Source organism: Hemitrygon akajei, chromosome 27, assembly GCF_048418815.1.
Source record: "Hemitrygon akajei chromosome 27, sHemAka1.3, whole genome shotgun sequence".
NCBI lineage: Eukaryota > Metazoa > Chordata > Chondrichthyes > Myliobatiformes > Dasyatidae > Hemitrygon > Hemitrygon akajei.
This window is the reverse complement of record NC_133150.1, coordinates 40,420,483-40,443,021: the sequence shown is the minus strand read 5'-3', so window position 1 is coordinate 40,443,021 and position 22,539 is coordinate 40,420,483. Positions and strand designations below refer to the sequence as shown.

General features: G+C 42.1%; 1 protein-coding gene across 1 annotated transcript in view; it reads right to left on the bottom strand.

Moving 5' to 3' along the window:
- Positions 1-22,291, bottom strand: part of LOC140717286 (polymeric immunoglobulin receptor-like) — a 28,045-nt gene extending 5,754 nt beyond the window's left edge. Inside the window, exons 1-8 of the mRNA XM_073030720.1 lie at positions 22,204-22,291; positions 20,570-20,890; positions 19,439-19,759; positions 15,253-15,573; positions 10,900-11,220; positions 4,953-5,031; positions 4,183-4,274; positions 268-314 (exon numbers count right to left, since the gene is read on the bottom strand). Coding sequence (XP_072886821.1) covers positions 268-314; positions 4,183-4,274; positions 4,953-5,031; positions 10,900-11,220; positions 15,253-15,573; positions 19,439-19,759; positions 20,570-20,890; positions 22,204-22,240 — 1,539 coding nt within the window. The 5' untranslated portion in view covers positions 22,241-22,291. The remainder of the gene's footprint in view (positions 1-267; positions 315-4,182; positions 4,275-4,952; positions 5,032-10,899; positions 11,221-15,252; positions 15,574-19,438; positions 19,760-20,569; positions 20,891-22,203) is intronic.
- Between the last annotated feature and the right edge of the window lie 248 nt (positions 22,292-22,539).

Genomic DNA, 22,539 nt, shown 5'->3' with positions numbered 1-22,539 from the left:
TCTTCAGTAATGATAAAGACTAGAGCTACTTTCCTGAACAGTCAGGTAAAATATTATAGATACACTTTAGGAAAAGCTGGATGAGCAGAACAGAAAGAGACAAATAACTAGAAGGATACACCAATGGGATTCAATGAGAGAGGGGTTTGTAGGTTTGTGTCTAATATGAATACTGGACTAGGGGTGATGAATGATCTGTAAGCTCCCATGTAATCCAAATTTTAAACATTCTGAAGCATTCAGACAATTTATACTTCATGTCCATACCTGGGTTTCATTGTTGCCTCCTCTGTGAGATATGTTGTGCTTGGATACTGGAAAATACAACATTACTGCTAAAAATTCCATATCTGTTACAGACATAAACATTTATTTATTTATGATACAGCACAGAGTTGGCCTTTGCAGCCACAGGAACTGCAGCTGCAACACAATAATGATTCTCCACACAAAGCAAACCTCTGCTCTGGTTACTGCACAATATTCAGAAAGGATCATCTTGTTTTATACTTCACATTTTCAGTAGCAGAGAACTAGTGTTTACCATCTTTGAACATTATAATAAGGGGTTTGGAGTTGAAATTTTATCTTTTTATTGCTACAATTTACAAACATAGAAACACTACAGCACAATGCATGCCTTTTCAGCTCAGAAAGCTGTGCCGAACATGTCCCTACCTCTAATTTTCTAAGCTCCATGTACCTATCAAAAAGTGTCTTAAAAGACTTTATCATATCCGTTGCCAGCAGCCCATTCCACGCACTCACCACTCTCTGAATAATAAAAAAACATACCCCTGACATCTCCTCTGTACCTACTCCCCAGCACCTTACACCTGTGTCCTCGTGTGGCAACCATTTCAGCCCTGCGGAAAAGCCTCCGACTATCCACACAATCAATGCCTCTCATCATCTTGTACACCTCTATCAGGTCACCTTTCATCTTCTGTCATTCCAAGGAGTAAAGGCCAAGTTCACTCAACCTATTCTCATAAGGCATGCTCCCCAATCCAGGCAACGTCCTTGTAAATCTCCTCTGCACCCTTTCTATGGCTTCCACATCTTCCTGTAGTGAGGCGACCAGAACTGAGCATAGTACTCCAAGTGGGGTCTGACCAGGGTCCTACATAGCTGCAACATTACCTCTCGGCTCCTAAATTTAATTCCATGATTGTTGAAGGCCAATACACCATATGCCTTATTAACCAGAGTCCACCTGCACAGCTGTTTTGCACGTCCTATGGACTCGGACCCCTCTGATCCTCCACACTGCCAAGAGTCTTGCCATTAATACTACATTCTGCCATCCTATTTGACCTAACAAAATGAACCACTTCACACTTATCTAGGTTGAACTCTGTCTGCCACTTCTCAGCCCAGTTTTGCATCCTGTCAATGTTCCACTGTAACCTCTGATGGCCCTCCACACTATCCACAACACCTCCAACCTTAGTGTCATCAGCAAACTTACTAACCCATCCCTCCACTTCCTCATCCAGGTCATTTATAAAAATCACGAAGAGTAATGGTCCCAGAACAGATCCCTGAGGCACTCCACTGGTGAATAACCTCCATGCAAATTATGAGCTGTCTGCAATCACTCTTTGCCTTCTGTGTGCAAACCATTTCTGGACCCATAAAGCAATGCCCCTTGGATCTGATGCTGCCTTACTTTCTCAATAAGCCTTGCATGGGATACCTTGTGAAATGTCTTGCTGAAATCTGTATACACTACATCTAGCGCTCTTCTTTCATCAATGTGTTTAGTCACATCCTCAAAAAATTCAATCAGATTCGTAAGGCACAACCTGCCCTTGACAAAGGCAAAGTCTTGTGGTAACTATTTCAGCCCTGGGATAAAGCCTCTGACTAACCACACGATCAATGCCTCTCATCATCACTTTCTATCTGATTTACCTACATTTCTGTGTCTGTGTGATTTCTCCTTCACAATATGGTGTAGCAGATCACCTGACAATATTCACACTGTCCCATGAGCATCTCACTGATCTCTCCAGAGCTCTGTAGCAGATTGTCCCTCAGGCAGAAGGAACAAACTGCCCAAAATAAAAATCAGCTCATTTACCAACTGGCCATAAAACTGTTTTTTGAATTCAATACTGAGATCAGCAATTGCATATGGAAACCAAATGTCCCATCCTCAATAAATTGCTTTGATGGCCTTAGACTATTAGTGAATGTCATGTTCCTTCTTGATATGGTTTGCCATTTTATTTCTAGCCACTAGATATCATTGCTTACTTGTGAGTTTACAGCAGTTTTTCATTCCATACTATTGTGTTTCTAAGCAATTGACCTTTGACATCTGGTCAGCCATTTTATAATCACGTATGCTTATTCATTTATCAGAAGCATCTTGTTATAAGTCAAAGGAATTTTAATCAATATTTGAATGCATCTCTTGTGAGAACAGCCAGAAGCACTGTCTTTTTATTCAGCTCCTAGTGCACTGCAATTCATTGGTGATCAATAAAACCACATTCAAACTACAACTACACCTGGACTGGAGTTTAAAAAAAATGGGGAAAACTCTTGAGTGAGGGCAGAATAGTAAAAGTTGAATTGTGAACAGATTTTATTTCCCAAATCCTGCTTCACATTTTTTAAAATAATGGTAGTTAACCATATAAAGAGAAATATCAAAGGAAATCAAGAGCAGTACTGTTACTGATGAGGATAATGTCACCAATGCAAAAATCAAATTTCAAAGCCAGCCCATCTTTAAACCATCTTTAAATCTTCATTTATCCTATTATCACACACCTTTTGCATCACACAGCATCTTTCCTGACATACTTTTTCTGTCTTGTACTCCCTCAGAAACCCTTTCTTTTGTACTTCCTTCCGTTGTTTCTCTACACCTCAAGACTTGTTATCGCTCACATTTTCCAGTTCTGAGGTAAGGTCGTTGCCTTGAAGGATCAGCTGTTCCTCTCCCCGCAGCTGCCGTCTGACATCCTGAGCATTCCCAGCACTTTTCTGCCAATATCTCAGGGTTTGATCATTTAGGGAATTTCTTTTTAGAAAACAATGCATTCCTTTTGTTCAGATCTTTGCAATAAACAGTGATTAGGGGATAATACTACATTGAAAGTAACTGTTTGGTTTGTTGGGGGGAGAGAGAGAGAGGGTCCAGGAACTACATCACGGGGGGGGCAGTTGAATTACTAGTTGTCTTAATTTTCAGCCAAAGTGTTATATTCGATCAGCCAGTGAGCTGGAGGCTGCAGGGGCTTTATTTTCCAGTGATCCACATTTCCCCATCTGATAATAACACACAGATGATCACTGTACTCTCAGTTCTCTTCATTGGTTTACAAAGTCTATTTAAGGGACACAAGATTACTTCTTTATTTATACATCGCAGAGTAAGCCCTCCTGGCCCTTTGAGCCACGCTGACCCAGTGACCCCGACAAGCCTGATTAAACTTCATCCAATCATGGAACAATTTACAACGATCAAATAACTGTCTTTGGGCAATGGGAGGAAAGTGGAGCACCCAGGGAAACATTCAATGGGGTGGACACAGAGACTCCTTACGGGACAGCATCGGAATTGAACTCCAAACTCCGAAAAGCCCCGAGGAGTAATCGTGTTGCGCTAACCTCTACGCTACCATGATGCCCATCTCAGGATCATCTCAGTAAAGCAGACCTGTGACTTAATCTACAGCAACTTTGTACAATGACAGCAGGGTATGTTGTCCAGTGATATATAGTGAGTGGTAGATAGGTGAAAAATGCACCTGATCTTTATTTTTGAGAATTACAAGAGAATGATTTTACACATGCATTGCCCAAATGATTGCTTTTAACTGGAGGCTGTACTGAGGAAGAGCTTATTGAATACACTTTCAAATACAACAGCTAATTTCCCAAAACTGAGTACAACAGGTGAGACCATCTAAATCTATCTTCAACCCAGCCTCTTGGTTCTCTGCCATACCACACCTGAGGTGAGATTCCATCGCCTGATGTTTCAGGAATAATGGAGTCACCAGGTTACAGTGGAAGCAACACCATTCATTCATGTGTTGTAAACCAACACATTGGCACTCTAATCCTGGCTTTTTGTTGACTGTAACCAAATCAAGTTCCTTAAGATTCAACAGCTAGCTATCGTATTCATCATGAAATAATTAAAGGAAAAAAGAAACCTACCCCTGTTCTTTCTCTTCAGGTAGCAAAGTAGACAAACGACAATCAGTATTAGAAGAATCCCGACAACACTGAGCGCAATTATGTAAGTGGGTCTGTGGTAAAGAATAGGAAAGGGTCAGTCCCGGGTTATTACTTATTCTTGGCCATTTGTAAAGTCTGACATTTACACAGCATTTTTCATGAACTCAGGATGTCTGCAGCTCAGAAATGATCATTAGACACTGTTGACAGCAATGGGAACTTGCAACAGCCAATCTGCTCACAGCAAGATCTCACAAGCAGAAATGTGATCATGAACAATGATAGTGATGTTGGTTAAAGAGTATCTAATGTCCAGGCCATTTGAGAACCCTTGCATGTTCTTTTACAAACATTTCATTGGAACTGTTACATTAAAGGATTGATTGGTGGCTTCTTCTTTGACAGACAGCGTTGCTGACCATGAAGCTGTACCTCTTCTTTGAACAGCTTCCATGGTTTTCTTTGTTTCGTGACTGTCTAGACCCTTGGTTGGATTGGATGAGTCAGGCTGAAGGGCCTGTTCTAATCTATAACAATGGCTTTATTACTCAGAATATTTAGGGTGAGAAAATTATCATTGATCTCAGGCTTGATGCCTGTACAAGAAAATCAGTTTCCAACACTATTTCATTGAAGTTAAGCATGTCAAATCTTTTTAATACCAGTTAAAGAGAAACAAATTTCTCTCCCAACTGGCTCTATTTAGTAGTAGCAGTGAAACCAGCCGTAGAGAGAAACTCATACTTTACATTTTAAATGATGTAGATTCTTCCCCTTGTGTAGTTGTCATAGATTCTGTCACAGTATTTTCACAGAGATGGATTGGCCCTGTTAAAAGAAAATCAAATTAAATTTTATCTGCTTTGTACTTGCAAAAACAAGAGAGCACAATTGTTAGACCAATGGGTACCTGAACATGATGGACTAAAGGTGATCTGTTACTCAATACACATACAGATTAAAGATGAGATTTATTTGGCACATGTACATCAGATCACACAGTGAAATGCATCATTAGCATCATTAGCAATAACAACCAACACAGAATATGTTCTGGGGGAAGCCTGCAAGAGTTTCATGGCTTGCCTGTGAATTAATAATACTTCCCTGTGTGCCTTTGGAATGTAAGAGGAAATCAGAGCACCCAGAGGAAACCCACACAGTCACTGGGAGAATGCACAAACAACGTGCAACAGTGGTGGGAAATGGGGCCCAATTGCTGATCGCTGGCGTTGTAATGGTGTTATGCTTATTGCTGTTCTCCTGAGCACCCAATTACATTCACTGACAATTTGGATTCTTTCCCATATTCAGGCACTGGTGATGCTGCTGGGGACTTGGTCTCGGGGAACTGTAATCCTAATCATAAGGGAAAGTTCCAGCCAGGGAGCTGGCCTCTGCCAGCCATGGGGAGACCTCTTTCCGGGGCCCCATCACCCTCTGCAGGGGCATGGTCATAAACTGTACTTGAGTATCCAGGGAGATAATGGTTCAATTTCACTTTTTATCTGACAGGATAATCCAGGAAGTTTTCTCAATGAAAAGGCAAAGTCTTTTAAAAACAATAAACAAAGTCAATGTACCCTGGGTGCCATGGTAGCTCAGCAGTTAGAGTGATGCTATTACAGTTCAGGGCATTCCAAAGTTTGGAGTTCAATTCTGGCACAGCTCTATAAGGAGTCTCTATGTTCTCCCTGTGGAATGTGCGAGTTTTCTCTGGGTCCTCTGGTTTCTTCCCAGAATCCAAAGACGACCAAGTAAAGTATAGTCAGCCCTCCTTATCTGTGGGGAATTGGTTCCAGGACCCCCGCGGATACCAAAATTCGCAGATGCTCAGTGTGCTGGTCTTCAGGACCCAGTGGAACCCCGGACTTTATTTAACATGCGTGCGGTGGACTTTAGGATTTGGCGCAGCTATGAATCCACAGTCTTTCTGTTCACAAAAATAATCACGATCACGATTGAAAATAAGGTGGAAGTATAAAGTGATCAGAAAGAGGTAAAACACCATTGGTCATTGGAAAAGTGTTAGGCTACAGTCGGTCACTGATCGGAGCAATTTTAATGGAGCATGTGAAAGGCCCTGCCCTGATGAAAGCTACAATTATTACTAAGCAACACATTGGTTAAATTATTGAAATACGTATGTTTCTTAAGTGTTTTATATGCATAGAAAGGTAAAATATGCACTATATACTAAAAAAAAAAGTTGACTAACTGACGCTAAATAATACCGGATGTACCTGTTCTGACTTCAAGACGGACTCGGGAACAGAACTCATTCATAACCCAGGGACTGCCTGTACTTTTAAGTCATTTCTAGATATTTATAATACCTAATACAATGTAAATTCTATGTAAATAGTTGTTAAACTGTATCATTTGGGGAATAATGACAAGAAAAAATAGTCTGTACATGCTCAAGCAACGAGTGCTGGAGAGAGAACGTCCGGGTTTTCCCGATCCGCGGTTGGTTGAATCAGTGGATAAGGAGGGCCGACTGTAATTGGTCATTGTAAATTGTCCCATGATTTGGTGAGGGTTAATTGGGTTTGGCTGGGGTTTCTGGGGCAGCATGACTCAAAGGGCTGGAAGGGCCTACACCATGCTGTATTGCTGAATAAATGAAGGGATGGAATCTCACTTCAGGTGTGGAATGGCAGAGAACCAAGAGGATGGGTAGAAAAAAGATTGAGATGGTGTCACCTGTCGTACACATTTAGGGGCAATGAGCTTTTGAATTTGAAAGTGTATTCAATAAACTGTTCCTCAGTACAAACTCCAATTAATTGCAATCATTTGTACAATATGTGTGTAAAATATATGCCTGGCTTTCTGTGTTTACACTAGTGACAGAAACCTCGACCATTCTCAGAAGCTGTCGTAAAATCCTGGCAATAATTTTCTCTGCATATAATTTCGCTGATTTTCCTGCTGGTGGGAGAGTCTCTACTGCTCCAGTGAGCACTCAGAGATTTGAATAACCTCTTCATTTCTGAAACATCTGTTCAAACTACACAGAGTAATAGACTTAAGTACAAGAACAAAATGATGATCAACATTCTCGGAATTGTCCCTGTTCCAGACCCTGCAGCCTGTGAAACATCCCTTTCAACATGAACTCCATCCATCCCTCGGAATATTTCATGCATTAAACTGATCCCCTCAGAAGCTTTTGGACTGTCAAGCACGACTCTCAAATAAAATTTGTAGATCTATTAGATTCAATGAAATGTGTAATGTTCGGTAAAATCAGCAAAGCTGAGTATTGGAGGTAGTTTAGAATTCAAAACAAAGCAATTGATTAAAACATTGAAAATACAGAACATGAGCGAGTTTGCAGGGAACATTTATACCTACGTGAAAATGTCTATGGGTTTGTGAAGAGAAGGTTAATTAAAACAAATATTGGATATCTAACAGATAGAAATGGGGGGATTTATACGGGGCACAAAGAAACACAAGACCAATTCAATATTTTGGTTTGGTCCTTTGACCTTCTTCATCGCGTTTCCTTACACCAATGTCAGGCTAATTGCTCTAAAATATCCTCTTTTCTCCTAAACTCGTTTTCCCTCCCCCCCCCCCTTCTGCTTTCCACAGGGGTTGCTCCCCATGCGACTCCCTTGTCCACTCGTTCCCCCCCCCCCCCCCCCATCCCTTCCCACTGATCTCCCTCCTGGCACTTACCCTTGTAAGCGGAACAAGTGCTCACCTGCCCTTGCACTTCCTCCCTCACCACCATTCAGGGCCCCAGACAGTCCTTCCAGGTGAGGCAACACTTCACCTGTGAGTCGGCTGGTGTGGTATACTGCGTCTGGTGCTCCCGGTGTGGCCTTTTGTATATTGCTGAGACCCAATGCAGACTGGGAGACTGTTTCGCTGAGCACCTACGCTCGGTCCACCAGAGAAAGCAGGATCTCCCAGTGGCCATGCATTTTAATTCCACGTCCCATTCCCATTCTGATATGTCTATCCATGGCCTCCTCTACTGTCAAAATGAATCCAAACTCTGGTTGGAGGAACAACACCTTGTATACCGGCTGGGTAGCCTCCAAACTGATGGCATGAACATTGACTTCTCTAACTTCCATTAATGCCCCTCCTCCCCTTCTTACCCCATCCCTGACATATTTAGTTTTTTTTTCTGTCTCTGCCCATCACACTGCTTGTTCTCCATCTCCCTCTGGTGCTTCTTCCCCCCAACCCCCCCCACCGTCTCCCTTTCTTTCTCCTGAGGCCTCCTGTCCAATGATCCTTTCCCTTCTCCAGCTCTGTATCCCTTTTGCCAATCACCTTTCCAGCTCTTAGCTTCATCCCACCCCCTCCGGTCTTCTATCATTTTGCATTTCCCCCTCCCCCAAACTACTTTCAAATCTTTTAGTATCTTTCCTTTCAGTTGGTCCTGATGAAGGGTCTCGGCCCGAAACGTCGACAGTGCTTCTTACAGATGCTGCCTTGCCTGTTGTGTTCCATCAGCACTTTATGTGTGTTGTTTGAATGGCAGGGCGTGAGTGTGAGGAATAACTTTGTTTGGCCGATTTAAGCACCTGGCCAGATTAAAAAGGTCAGGGTGTCAGGGCTGGATGAGTGACTGGCTGAAGTGAGGCTAATTGCTCCACAAAATTGGGTTTGTACACACTGGAATTTAGAAGGATCAGAGGGGATCTGATTGAAATATATAAGATTATTAAGGGATTGGACATGCTAGAGGCAGGAAAAATGTTCCCGATGTTGGGGGTGTCCAGAACCAGAGGCCACAGTTTAAGAATAAGGGGTAGGCCATTTAGAACAGAGTTGAGGAAAAACTTTTTCCACCCAGAGTGGTGGATCTATGGAATACTCTGCCTCAGAAGGCAGTGGAGGCCAATTCTCTGGATGCTTTCAAGAAAGTTAGATAGAGCTCTTAAAGATAGCGGAGTCAAGGGATATGGGGAGAAGGCATGAATGGGGTACTGATTGTGGGTGATCAGCCATGATCACATTGAATGGTGGTGCTGGCTCGAAGGGCCAAATGGCCTACCTATTGTCTATTTACTCCTCTCAGCGCTGAACTGAGGCTGTGGCCTACAACTAACAGGCTCCGAAAAAGGTTTGGGACTGGCTTCATGGCTGTGGAGTCACTTGCATGAATTTCACTCCTGAATGTTATTTGCTTACTATCATTGTTTGAATGATATCTTTTTTTTTCTGCAGTTCTACTAGGTTTCTTTATGTGGCTGCCCGCAAGGAGACAAATCAGAAAGTTGTATATGGTATACATCAATATTAAATGTACTTTGAACTTTGGTCCTAACTGATAAAATCCCTATATCATTGCAGTGTTTCATGCTTGTTCCTTTACTCAAATCTTCTCTCTGAAAGTCTGAATGCAATTTGCATTCCTTATGCCCTGCTACATCTACATGGTTTGCCTTCACTGAAAGATGTGCAAGGATATTCAAAACTTATTATATTTCCCCTGTTTTCTATTCTATTACCATTTAAGTAATTTTCTACATTATTGTTATTGCCCCAGTCTAAGCAATACTAACTTTTTCCCAAGTATTTCTGATTAGCTGAATTGGGGAAGTAGTAAGGCCCAATACAATTTATCCAAGTCCCCATTGGTTGAGAGGTTGAATGATTCCAAAATAGCCCCACCCTCTTCAATAATGTTTCTTCAAACTGCACATCATATGATTCATTTGAGTTCAGTCTTTCTACGCTGTTGCCTGGAGACTCAGTGAACTAGGATACACAGTTTTTTGCAGTCACATCTCTCAATTCCATCTAATAGAGAAAGATATGTTGGTTTTCTCAACACAGACATTCACGATCCATGTGATTTCTGCACAATTTATCAAGATACAACTGCTTTAATTTTATGACTCAGCCCATTTTCTATAAAATGCAGCACAGATAATTGTTTATAAATTCAGGCAGAGCAAACATGAATAAAAGTCTTGTGCTGTAGGTTTTCTGTCTCTATGTAAGGAGCACTGCCATGAGAAAGCAGCATCCATCATCAAGGACTGCGACCATCCAGACCATGCTCTCCTCGCGTTGCTGCCATTGCGAAGGAGGTCTCACCCAACCAGGTTCAGAAACAGTTATTACCCTTCAACCATCAGGCTCCTGAACCAGCATGGATACCTTCACTCACTTCAACACTGACTGATTCCACAACCAATGGATTCACTTCAAGGACTCGTGAACTAATACTCTCAACATTATTTACTTATTAATAATTTGGTTTTTTTGTATTTGGACAATTGGACTTCTTTTGCACATTTGTTATTTGTCCATCCTGGATTGTGTGTTTTTTATTGAATCTGTTTTATTTGTTTCTACTGTGAATGTTTGCAGGAAAATGGATCTCAGGGTAGAATATGGTGACATACACTTTGATAATAGATTTACTTTGCATCTTGCAGTGGTTTATCTTGGAAGGACTATCTTAAAGAATGGCTGGAAATATTACCAGATGAGACACATTCACACCCAGCCTGAGAAAGCAGATCAGAGGCAGGAGACACTCTGGTGAGAGACTGAGGTTTGAACTGCTGTGCCAAAAGGCTGTTGATTCGCTGAAAAGGGGTGACAACATACACTCTGCACCTGAGTGAAGTTTCAACAACACAATATCCAGCACTCATCAGTCATTCAGTTGTACTCCATCAACCATCATAAAGAATCAAACCCTGCACCACTTACCCGTGCTGTTGACTTCAATCACATTTCTGCAGTTCCTGACACTGTTGGAGATGGACACTCCGATCATTTCACTGGACATTGTTCCATTAACATTTGAGGCCTTGCAATAATACAGATGATTTTTGTATTTTAAGGATTGACAATGTAGATCCAGTTTATTGGTGTCAGATATATTTGAATCCACAGATGGTGTCTTTTCATACCATGAGTACTGAATGGGAAGGGATCCATGGACAGACTCGCAGGACACTGACACGGAGTCCCCACAACTTGAGCCATTTGTTGGTGAGGAAAATTGAAGTAAAGGAACAGACGGGGGTTCTGTGGAAAAGAATCAGTGAACATCTGAAAATCAAACACTCTGAAGATTTCAGCAATTCTGTATCTCAACCAGGACCGACCAGTCTGGAATCTCAGCAGCTCATCGACCTCTCTGAGTCTCTGAATCCTCGCAGCTGCCTGAACTGCCGTGTCTGCCATTATCCCAGAACACAGCAGGACTCCAGATCAGGACAGCAGTGAGGATACTGTATATGTCATTGTGGAAACCAGAGTTACAATCTCTCTAACACAAGGAGACAGTCCTAGGTGGCACCTAACAGTTTGACTTTGCAATGGCAGAATATGTGTGTCCAGGAAAACCCCCATAATGTGAAAGCAGGAAATTGTCAGATATGTACAAAATGAGTGGTGACTTTAAGGAGAGTATAATTGTGATTTGTTTCAGTGACCTACAGCCGGAAGGGATTCCATTAGTACTGATATCTATATGAAGCTAACAAGGAATCATGTGAGACTGGAGAATCAGAAAGACCATAGACCATAAGGCCATAAGAGATAGGAACAGAGTTATGCTGTTCAGTCCACTGAATCTGCTCCATCATTCCATCATGGCTGATTTATTATCCCTTCATGTGACAAGATAGGCCGAAGCCAGCATGGTTTCCTGAAAGGAAAATCCTGCTTGACAAACATACTGCAATTCTTTGAAGAAATTACAAGTAGACATGCAGTAAGGAGATGCAGTAGACATGGTGTACTTGGATTTTCAGAAGGCCTTTGATAAGGTGCCGCACATGAGGCTGCTTAGCAAGATAAGAGCCCATGGAATTACAAGAGAGTTACTAGCATGGATGTAGCATTGGCTGGTTGGCAGAAAACAGAGTGGGAATAAAGAGATTCTAGTCTGCTGGCTGCTGGTTACCAGTGGAGTTCCACAGGGGTTGGTGTTGGGACTACTGCTCTTTACGATGTAGGTTAATGATTTTGACTATGGTATTAATGGATTTGTGGCTAAATTTGCTGATGGTATGCAGATAGGTGGAGGAGCGAGCAGCGTTGAGGAGGCAGAGAGACTTAGATAGCTTAGGGGAATGGGCAAAGAAGTGGAAAATGAAATACAATGTTGGAAAGTGTATGGTCATGTACTTTGGTGGAAGAAATAAACAGGCAGACTATTATTTAGATGGGGAGAGAATTCAAAATGCAGAGATGCAAAGAGATTTGGGAGTCCTTGTGCAAGATACCCTAAAGTTTAACCTCCAGGTTGAATCAGTTGTGAAGAAGGCGAATGCAATGTTGGCATTCATTTCTAGAGGTATAGAATATAAATGCAGGGATGTGATGTTGAGGCTCTATAAGGCATTTGTGAGATCACATGGAGTATTGTGCAGTTTTAGGCTCCTTATTTTAGAAAGGATATACTGATATTGGAGAGGGTTCAGAGAAGATTCACGAGAATGATTCCAGGAATGAAAAGGTTACAGTATGAGGAACGTCTGGCAGCTCTTGGGCTGTATTCCCTGGAGTTCAGGAGAATGAGAGGGGACCTCATGGAAACATTCCGAAGATTAAAAGGGCTAAACAGATTAGATATGGCAAAGTTATTTCCCATAGTAGGGGATTCTAGGACAAGAGGGCATGACTTCAGGATTGAAGGATGTCCTTTTAGAACTGAGATGTAGAGAAATTGCTTTAATCAGAGGATGGTAAATCTGGAATTTGTTGCTCTGAACAGCTCTGGAGGCCAAGTCACTGGGTGTATTTAAGACAGAGATATAGGTTCTTGATTAGTTAGGGCATCAAAGGGCATGGGGAGAACAAGGGCAGTGGGGATGACTGGAAGAATTGGATCAGCCCATGATTGAATGGCAGAGCAGACTTGATGGGCTGAATGGCCTACTTCTGCTCCTATATCTCAGGGTCTTATGGTCCAAATCAATTCTTCTGCCTTCTCTCTGTATCCTTTGATGCCCTTACTAATGAATAACCTATGAACTTCTGTTTTAAATATATCCAATGATTTGGTCTCCACAACTGCCTGTGGCAATGAATTCCACAGATTCACCAGCTTCTGGCTGAAGAAATTCCTACTGGTTGCTCTTTTAAAGGGATGTCCTTCTATTCTGAGTCTGTGCCTTCAGGGCCTATACACCCTTGCTGTTGAAACATCCTCTCCACATCCTGCAGGCTTTTCAATGCTCAATAGCTTTCAATGAGATCATCCCTCATTCTTCTAAACTCTGGTGAGCACGACCCCGGGGCCTTCAGACACTCCTTATTCATTAGGGGAGTGTGACTCCATCTGGAATGTAACAGCTGAATCCCTTCAGAATTGACGTACAGAGTTCTTGGGGGACAAGTCCATTGCTCCCTGTAAGTGGCAACACAACTGGACATAATGGTAATGAAAGCATTCAGCATGTTTGCCGCCTTCAATCTACATGTTGGAGACTCAATCTGAGAAAGCATTTTGAAGCTTCATAAAACTCTGGTTAGGTTACATTGAGAACATAATGTTGCAACACTATAGGAAGGATGTTGAGGTTTTGGAGAGGGTAAAGAAGCTCACCACGATGTCACCCGGGGTGGCATGGTGGCACAATGGTTACCACAATGCTTTACGGTACCAGCGTCCCAGGTTCAACTCCTGCCACTGTCTGTAAGGAGTTTGTACTTTCTCCCCGTGGCTGTGTGCATTTCCTCCAGGTGCTTTGGTTTCTCTCCTAATTCCAATGACCTACCAGTTGGTAAGTTAATTGGTCATTGTAAATTGTCCTGTGATTAGGGTACAGTTAAATCTGGGTACTACTGGATGGTGTGGCCTGAACATTGGAAAGGTTGATTCCATGCTGTTCCAAACAACCAAATAAGTAAATATGTTTCCTGGATTGGAGCATATTAGCTATGCAGAGAAGTTGGAAAAACTTGGTTTGTGTTCATTTGAGTGTAGGAGGCTGAGCAGAGACCTGATAGAAGTCTATAAAGTTCTAGAAGACATAGATGGGGAAGATGGTCAGAATCATTTTCCCAGGGTTGAGGTATTAAATAATAGTAAGCATTGTTTTAAAGTAATTGGAGAAAAGTTTAAAGGATGTTTGTAAGACAAGCTGAGCTTTACACTGTGGGTTGTCGTTCGTCCTTCGGAGTTGAAGACGACCACGACTTCTGTCAGGTGGATGGTTTGTGACTGTGGGTCCGGAGGTGACTGGTAAGGCCAATCTGGACCCTGAAAGCTCGCCCACATGTGGGACACATGAGGGTAGGTGCTGCAGTGGAAGTGGAGGTAGCTCGAGCCTTACACTGTGGGTGGTGACTGCATGAAACACAGTCAGAACAGTTGGTGGAAAGGGATATCATATCAATATTTAAGAGGCTTTTGGACATGGACATGAACAGGGTGGGATTGGAGGGATATGGAACACATGCAATAAGATGGAATTAGTTTAGAATTATATCACAGTCAGTGTAGACATGATGGGCCAAAGAGTCTGTTCTTGTGCTGGACTGTATCACAAGTTCTCTAACCCCGTTGCTCTATTTCCCACCAGAAATGGACTGGATGGGGAGGCGGGTGGCTGGTCAGTGGGTGCCGGTGGGTGGATTACGAGAGCACAGAGGGAGAGAGTGCAGGGTAGGGGAGGGAGTGACTGATCCATGAAGCAGGGATGGGAAATGGAATAGACTGATCTAGGAGGAATGAACACAATCTGTTGTGATCTGGATCTGATTCCCTTTTTATGCTTTTTGAAGTGTTTGGATCATGTGTAACACTTGTTTCTCAATGACCTGTTAATATCAGATTACTAGTTTAGTCTGAATGCAAACCACTGACAGTGATATTTCATACAGTTCAGAAGCAGGCTAATGTGCTGAGCCTCCCACTGGAAACCAGTGGGTCAGACCCCACACTGGGTGAGAGCAACAAATGGCGTTTCCCGAACCCACACACTCCCCATAGAGGTCTGCACTGCAACAGAGCCTCGGAATATCAGTGCTGCCCTGACACTTCCCAGAGAAAACATGAATCAGACACTTCAATGGAAAACTAAAGTAAATTAATGGGAGACCTACCATCAGATACTTGTAGATACACGACAAATATTGGAGAAGTGCCAGATGATGTAATTCCACATCTGTAATATCCTGTATCATTAGAGAAAAGATTCTCCACAGTAACAGTAAATATTCCCTGGGATGTGTTATCTCTGATTGTCATTCTTCCATACTGCTCAATTTGTCCATTTGTATTCACTAACGATGTGCATTGGCGATCCCATATCCAGCACAAATACTTCGGGTCTGAGCGATATATTGGTGCATAGTGCCAATCGATTGTGATCGCTCTTCCCACAACTCCTCTCACTTTATCTTCTGCCCATAAAGCACCTGAAACTGAGAGAGAAATTTTACAGAATATGGACAGGTAAAATCAAATTTACACAAGCCGATTCTAGATTCAAGATTGTTTAATGTCATTTCCAGTGCACAAGTGTAAAAGAGAATGAAATCATTGTTACTCTAATGTAGCACAAAAACACAAAAGATGAACAACATAGTAATAATAAATAAAGATGTTTTATTTAAAGCTGTTGCTGTGTTCTAAGGAATCTGCCCACACTGTCAATTGTTATCATTGAATTCCCCATTGACTGAGAAGACAAACAACATCGTCCCTCATCTCATGCTCACAGCTCTCCACAAGTAATGGTTTTTATTTGATTGGAGTCATCATTATCACTGCCCACTAATGTCTCAGTGTGTTTCCACATTTCTGAGTCAATAGATTACTGATCCTGTCCCATTCCAGACAGGTGAGCCCAAGGTCAGTGGTGGGTAACTTACTGGAGCCGATTGTGTGAGACAGGATCTACCTGAATTTGAAAAAGCAAGATTTGATTTGGGATAGACTGTGATTTTTGTGCATGGGACATCCTCTTTCCAACAAATATGCCTGAGTTTTTTGGGAGATAGTCAAAGGGACTGAAGAGAGCAGGACAGTGATGTTTAGCCCATGGAGTTTAGCAAGGCCTTTGACAAGATCTTTCATAGTAGACTGATCTATAATGTAAGACCACAGTGTAAGCTAACTGGATGGATACTGAATAGGCTTAGTGGAAGGGATCAGATTGTAATCGTAACGTCTGACAACATCAGACTTTATTACCAGTGGTGTGCCATCAGGATCAGTGCTGTTATTTGTTAACCACTGTAATTTGTCATTATTATTATTAATAATTTGTAATGATAATATAAGTAGCATTTTTGATAAGTTTTAGATGACACTGTAGTGCGATCGACAGCGGAAAGAGTTGTTGAATTTTATAATGGGATCTGGAAAATGAACCAGTGTTCAGCCACATTACACTGTACCAGCACGATCCTTCCACTTGAGTCCATCCCCCTTGCCTGAATTTGAAACATCTACCCCTCTTCTTGCTACCACCATCGGGTAGGAGGTACAGGGGTTCTGGACCAGTTTCACTCGTCTCAGCGCTGAACTGACTTTGCAGGTGTGGATGTACTTTCGGGGACTCTGCGACTCATGTTCCACATATCATTTGTTTACATGTTCCTATTATTTGCATGATTCATCCTCTTTTGCATGTTGAATGTTTGTTAGTTTCTGTTCCGTGTGGTTTGTCGTGGATTCTGTTGTGTTTCTTTGTTTTGTGGGTATCTGAAAAAAGATGAATCTCTAGATTGTTTATGGTATACATAGTTTGGTAATAAATTCTTGGGAAAATAAACAAATACAACTTGCACAGTAGGGAATGAGGTGTACAACTACATTGGTCCCTGAAAGTGGCAACACAGTTGGGCAAAGTGGTAACCAAGGCAAATACCTTGCTTGCCTTCATTGGGTGGGGCATTAAGTACAGTTGGGATGACATGTTAGAGCTGTAAAGGATGTTGACAAGACTTCACCTTGTCCAGAGGAAGAGTGTGATTAATTTAAAGAAGGTACAGAAAACATCCACAAAGATGTTGCTGGGACTGGAAGGTTTGGGTCATGGGTAGGCTGGGACTGTTTTCCCTGAAGTGAACTCTGCTGAGGGGTGACCTCACTTTAAAAATTAAGCGGAACAAAGGTATGGTGGATAATCACAGTCTTTATTGCAGAGTAGGGACTTCAAAAATAAAGACTTGTCTGAAGGTGAGAGGAGAGTCTTAGAGGGCTGGGAGGGGTAGTGTTTTCCACATAGAACAGTGTGTGTGGAAAAGGTCAGAGGAAGTGCTGGAGGTGGGTACAAATACACTATTTGAAATACATTTGGACAAGTTAATCTACAGGAAAGCTTTAGAACAATGTGGACCAAATGTAGGGAAATGGGTGAAGCTCGGGAAGACACTGTGGTCAGCAGGGATGATTTGGGCTGAAACACCTGTACCCATAACCTGTAACTCTCTGACTCTGCAGCATCCTCTCTAAACTGGATCACACTTCTGAAAGTTTACATTCAGAATTCTATTTCATTGCAAAGGTGTGACAGCTTATGGACTCACAGCCAATGAGATTACACCTCAATTTCAAAGTACATTGATTATCTGAGTATGTACACTATATACAACCTCCAGATTCGTCTCCCTACAGACAGCCACAGAACAAAACAAAAACAAATCAAACCCATTTGGGGGAAAAATCTGTCAAACACCCAATGTGCAGGAAAAAAATCATGCAAACCATAAAAGTAAGCAAATGACATTCAGAACTGAACTTTGTGAAAACGAGTCACAGTAACAAAGCCAGTTATCACTGCGGCTGACTTAGGAGCTCATTAATTGAAGGTCACAGCCTCAGTTCAGGATAGAGATATTTCAGCCTTGCAGAGCAAAGTTGAACACTGGCCTTTCCCTCACCTACAACAGGCATTATTGTAGTGTTTTACAAGAGATTTGACTGTCATTATCCTGCTCACAATCATGAAATGCAGCAGCCTTGTTCGTATATGTAAATCCACTCTTTCTAGTCCTTTCACTATTTGATAGGATTCAATGAGATACCCATCATCAAGGTCAAAGTAAAAATTTGTTATCACAGTGCGTACATCTCACCACATATAACCCTGAGATTCTTTTTCTGCGGGCATACTTAGCAAATCTACAGAACAGTATCAAGAAACAGGATCAATGGAAAACAAACTATGCAAACTTTGACTTGGCTTTGACTTTATTTTCCCCAAACTTGGCCACAAAGCCATCAATACTGTCATCCAAATCATTGACATGAAACGTGAAAAGAAGCGGTTCCAACACAGACCACTGTGGAAAACTTTGAGTCAATGACAGCCAAACAGAAAGGCACCATTTTGTTCACCCTGTTTGCCTCCTGCTGGCCAGCCAATCTTCTAGTCATCCTCAAATCTTTCCAGTACCACTGTGGCTTCTTCTTCTCAAATCTTTCCAGTACTGCTGTGGCTTCTTCTTTAGCAGCCTCAAGTGTGGCACCTCATCAAAGGCCTTCTAAAACTCCAAGTAAACAGTATCTACTGACTCTCCTTTGTTTATCCTGCCTGTAATTTCCTTAATGAATCTTAACTGATTTTTCAGGCAAGATTTCCCCTGTATGAAACCATTAATTAAGCATGTGCCTTCAAGTAACCTGAAGGCACATCCTTGATAATGGACTCCAACATCTTCACAACCACTGAAGTCAGGCTAACTGGTCTATAGTTCCCTTTCATTCGCCTCCCTCTCTTAAAGAGTGGAGGAACATTCCCAATTTTCCAGTCCTAGAAAACGATTCCAGAATCCAGTTACTCTTTAAAGATCACTTCTTATGCCTCCACAATCTCTTCAGTGGCCTCTTTCAGAACCCTGGGGTGCAGACTAACTAGTCATGGCAACCTATTGATCTTCAGACACCTCAGCTTCCCAAGCACCTTCTCCTTAGTAGCAACTGCACTCACTCCAGCCCCCTGACATTCTCGAAGTTCTTTCATAATGGTTGTCTTCTTCAGAGTTCTTCCTTTTGTTTATATGACAGTGTCACTGTCTCACAACACAAGTATAAATGGAATTCTCTCACTTTTTTTCTGGATGTGCAAGTCCAACTATGTTTGAGATGCTCCACATCTTCCAGGAGGAAGTGACAGACTTAACTGTTCTCTGCACTTTATTTCTACCCCATGGGGGCTGCAATGTGTAGCTTCTACAATTGCAAAGAAATTCCTTACCCTCACTAGAAGTATAAGAACAGCAGTAACAGAGTAATAAAGATAAATATTTAAATGTATCCTCCCTTGAAATTAGAACTCACTGGTGCCATTGATTTCTGTCACATAGCTGCAGATCTCTCTGTTGTTGAAGACTGTCACTTTAACTATCCCACTGTATGTTGTTCCAAGCCGATTCGAGGCTCTGCAGTAATATTGATGGCGCTGCTGGTCGAAGGATTGACAATGTAGAGCCAGTTGATTGGTATCTGAGATCTTTGGATGCCCAGATGAGGTTTGTTCATACCAACTGTACTGAATGGGAAGGGATCCCTGGAAGGACTCACAGGAAACTGACACTGAGCCCCCGAGACGTGAGACATTTGCTGGTGACAGATATCGAAGCACAGGAGCAGACACAGGTTCTGTGGGAAGGAATTCAACAATCAGACACTGAATAAACATCTGAAAATCAAACACTCTTCTGCCTCTTTATTAGGTACAAATATTAACCTGATCATTAATGCAAATATCTAATTAGTCAATCAGACCATCAGCAACTCAGCCTGTCAAAGCATGCAGAAATATTTAACAGTTTCAGTCAAAGTTACGGCCAAATATCAGAATGCGGAAGTAATGTGATCTAAGAGCCTTTAACCATGAAATTATTGCAGGGGCCAGATGAGGTCATTTAAATATCTAAGGAACTACTAACGTCCTGGGATTTTCACACACAACTGTCTCTAGAGTTTACTGAGAATGGTACGAACAATATGAAACAACATTTACAGAGCAGCAATTCTGTGAACAAAAGTGCCTTTTTAGTGAGAGAGGTCAGAGGAGAATGGCCAGACGGGGTCATGCTGACAGAAAGGTGAGAGGAATTCAAATCACCATACGTTATGACAGCTTTGTGCTGAAGAGCCTCTGAAAGTTCAACAGGTGAAACCTCAAAGCGGATGGGCCACAGAAGCAAAAGACCATGAACATACACTCAGTGGCCACTCTATTATGTACAGGAGGTTGAAAGGCAGCAGCTTGTGAGATATCTGTCACATGTTTTAGTGGCTTTCAGGAGAGAATGAAATTGTAACTGGGTTCTGAGACCTGCTGTATAGAGGGAAACATTTGGCACTGATATTAATGCAGAGATAGTGAGGGATGGACAGGGTCTGGATAAAGATCATGAGACACTTACTTTATGGAAGGCACAAATCAATCACTGAGAAACCTACCATCATTTACGTTTAGTTCTAAATTAAATCTCGTATCGACACCTGTTGTTTCAATTCCACAGCCGTACCATCCTGCATCTCCAGAGTGAAGATCCTTCATAGTAACAGTAAATATTCTCCGTTTTGGCTTATCTGTGATTGACACTCGTCCACTCCGTCCGTGTCGCCCATTTGTTTTCACTAAAACTGAACATTGGATAGTCCATCCATAGCACCAATACTTTGTGTATGAGCGGTACTTTGCTTCATAGTGACAATCGATTGTGATCGCTCTTCCCACAACTCCTCTTACAGATTTATCTGCCCACAATGCACCTGAAACTGAGGGAGGCATTTTCAGATTTGAGGAGAAAGGAACAACTTAATGCAAACAAATATTTTTGAACATGACGGTGAAAACAGGTCCAGGTCACATCCAGCATGTGATCCATGATGCCACAGCCAATGATTTTAGTCTGAAGTGCAGTCAGTGCTGTTGCTGTGTCATTGCTTTCTCCCCTGTGTCAGTACATTGTGGGTTCACTTCCCACTCCAGAGTCCTGAGCAGAAACCCAGGGCTGACCTTCCACTGCAGTCCTGAGGGAGAGTGGCAGTGTTGAACTTTCTGATACACGGAATATGTCGGCCTTTGAAATGTCCACACAGGTCCCAGCTATTCCATCTAAGATGCTCCCAATTTGTGTGTGTGTGTGTGTTCAGTCAAGTTTATAAACTGCAGAAAGAGACCCCTCATAATGTCTGAAACTGTGTCCTCTTGTTCTGAAGCAAATTGTAAATATTGTACCTATCAAGTATTCTATGTGTAGTTGGAAGGTGGCACAACAGTGGTCATTAGTACTTTAGTGTCTAGAAATCCAGGTGTGATCTCAATAACTGTTGGGATACTTTGAGTGCTAAAATCCAATTTATTATTTCTGGAATTGAAAAAAAAACAAGTATCAATATTAATAATAGTGAACTGCCAGTTCATCAAAATCGCATCTGGATTGGAAAGGCTTTTAGGGAGAGAAATCTCTCATCCCTACCACTCTGGTTTACCTTTGACTCCAGATCTGGTAATGTTCTCTGCTAACTGCACTACTGATGTGGCCCAGGAAGAACTCTGATTTCAAGACAATAATGTCAAATGTCATAGTGATCCCTGCAGAGTGAGATCAGATTCCAGCAAAGGTAAACCTGATATTCCCGCTTAACAGCCTCTAGAAGATTTCTCCAGCTGGGCATATTCTCTCCCCACCTGGCACTACACTATTCCCCTTTTCTTCTTACCCACTTCTACTTTTCACCCATCTCCAAACTTCACCCCTTTCCCTCCGCATTCCATTTGCCTGTCGTGCTTCACCCATCCTCAGTTCCTGACCACCTAGTGGACCCAGTCTCACACCTCCCCCTCTCCTATTTACACTACCTCCCTCTCCACTCACACTTGATGCAGTGCCTTGACCCAAATCATTGTCATTTCCCATCCCCATGACTGATGCTGCTTGACCTGATGAGTTCCTCCAGGAGTGTACTCTGAACTTAATTTTCCAATATCCTTTAAGGCTACAGGTATTCAAGCACTGTTGTGGAAACGTTGCACGACCCCCAAACCAACAATGACTATGCAAATGTACAACACAGTTGTCACTCACCGGGTAGGAAACCAAAGAGAATAATTGAAAGCCACATCGTTTTATTCACAGGACCAAGCTCAGATCTATCTGTCCTCAGAGAGAAACAGCTGTGAAATAAAAAGGAAGAAGAAGTCAGCAGGAAGTTTGATCAAAAAACCACAGTGACCCAACTGCTGTGTGGTATGTGACAATCTGAAAAGCTTTCAGTTACATTTGGCAATACAGAAACTTTTAAACAATTCCCCAAGACTGAATGAAATGGTGAGAAGTTTTTAAGTGGTAAATGCAAGCAACAGCAAACAATTTGATCTGAAGGAACAATAAATGGCTGGAGGTTTCCTGAAGCAGAGGATG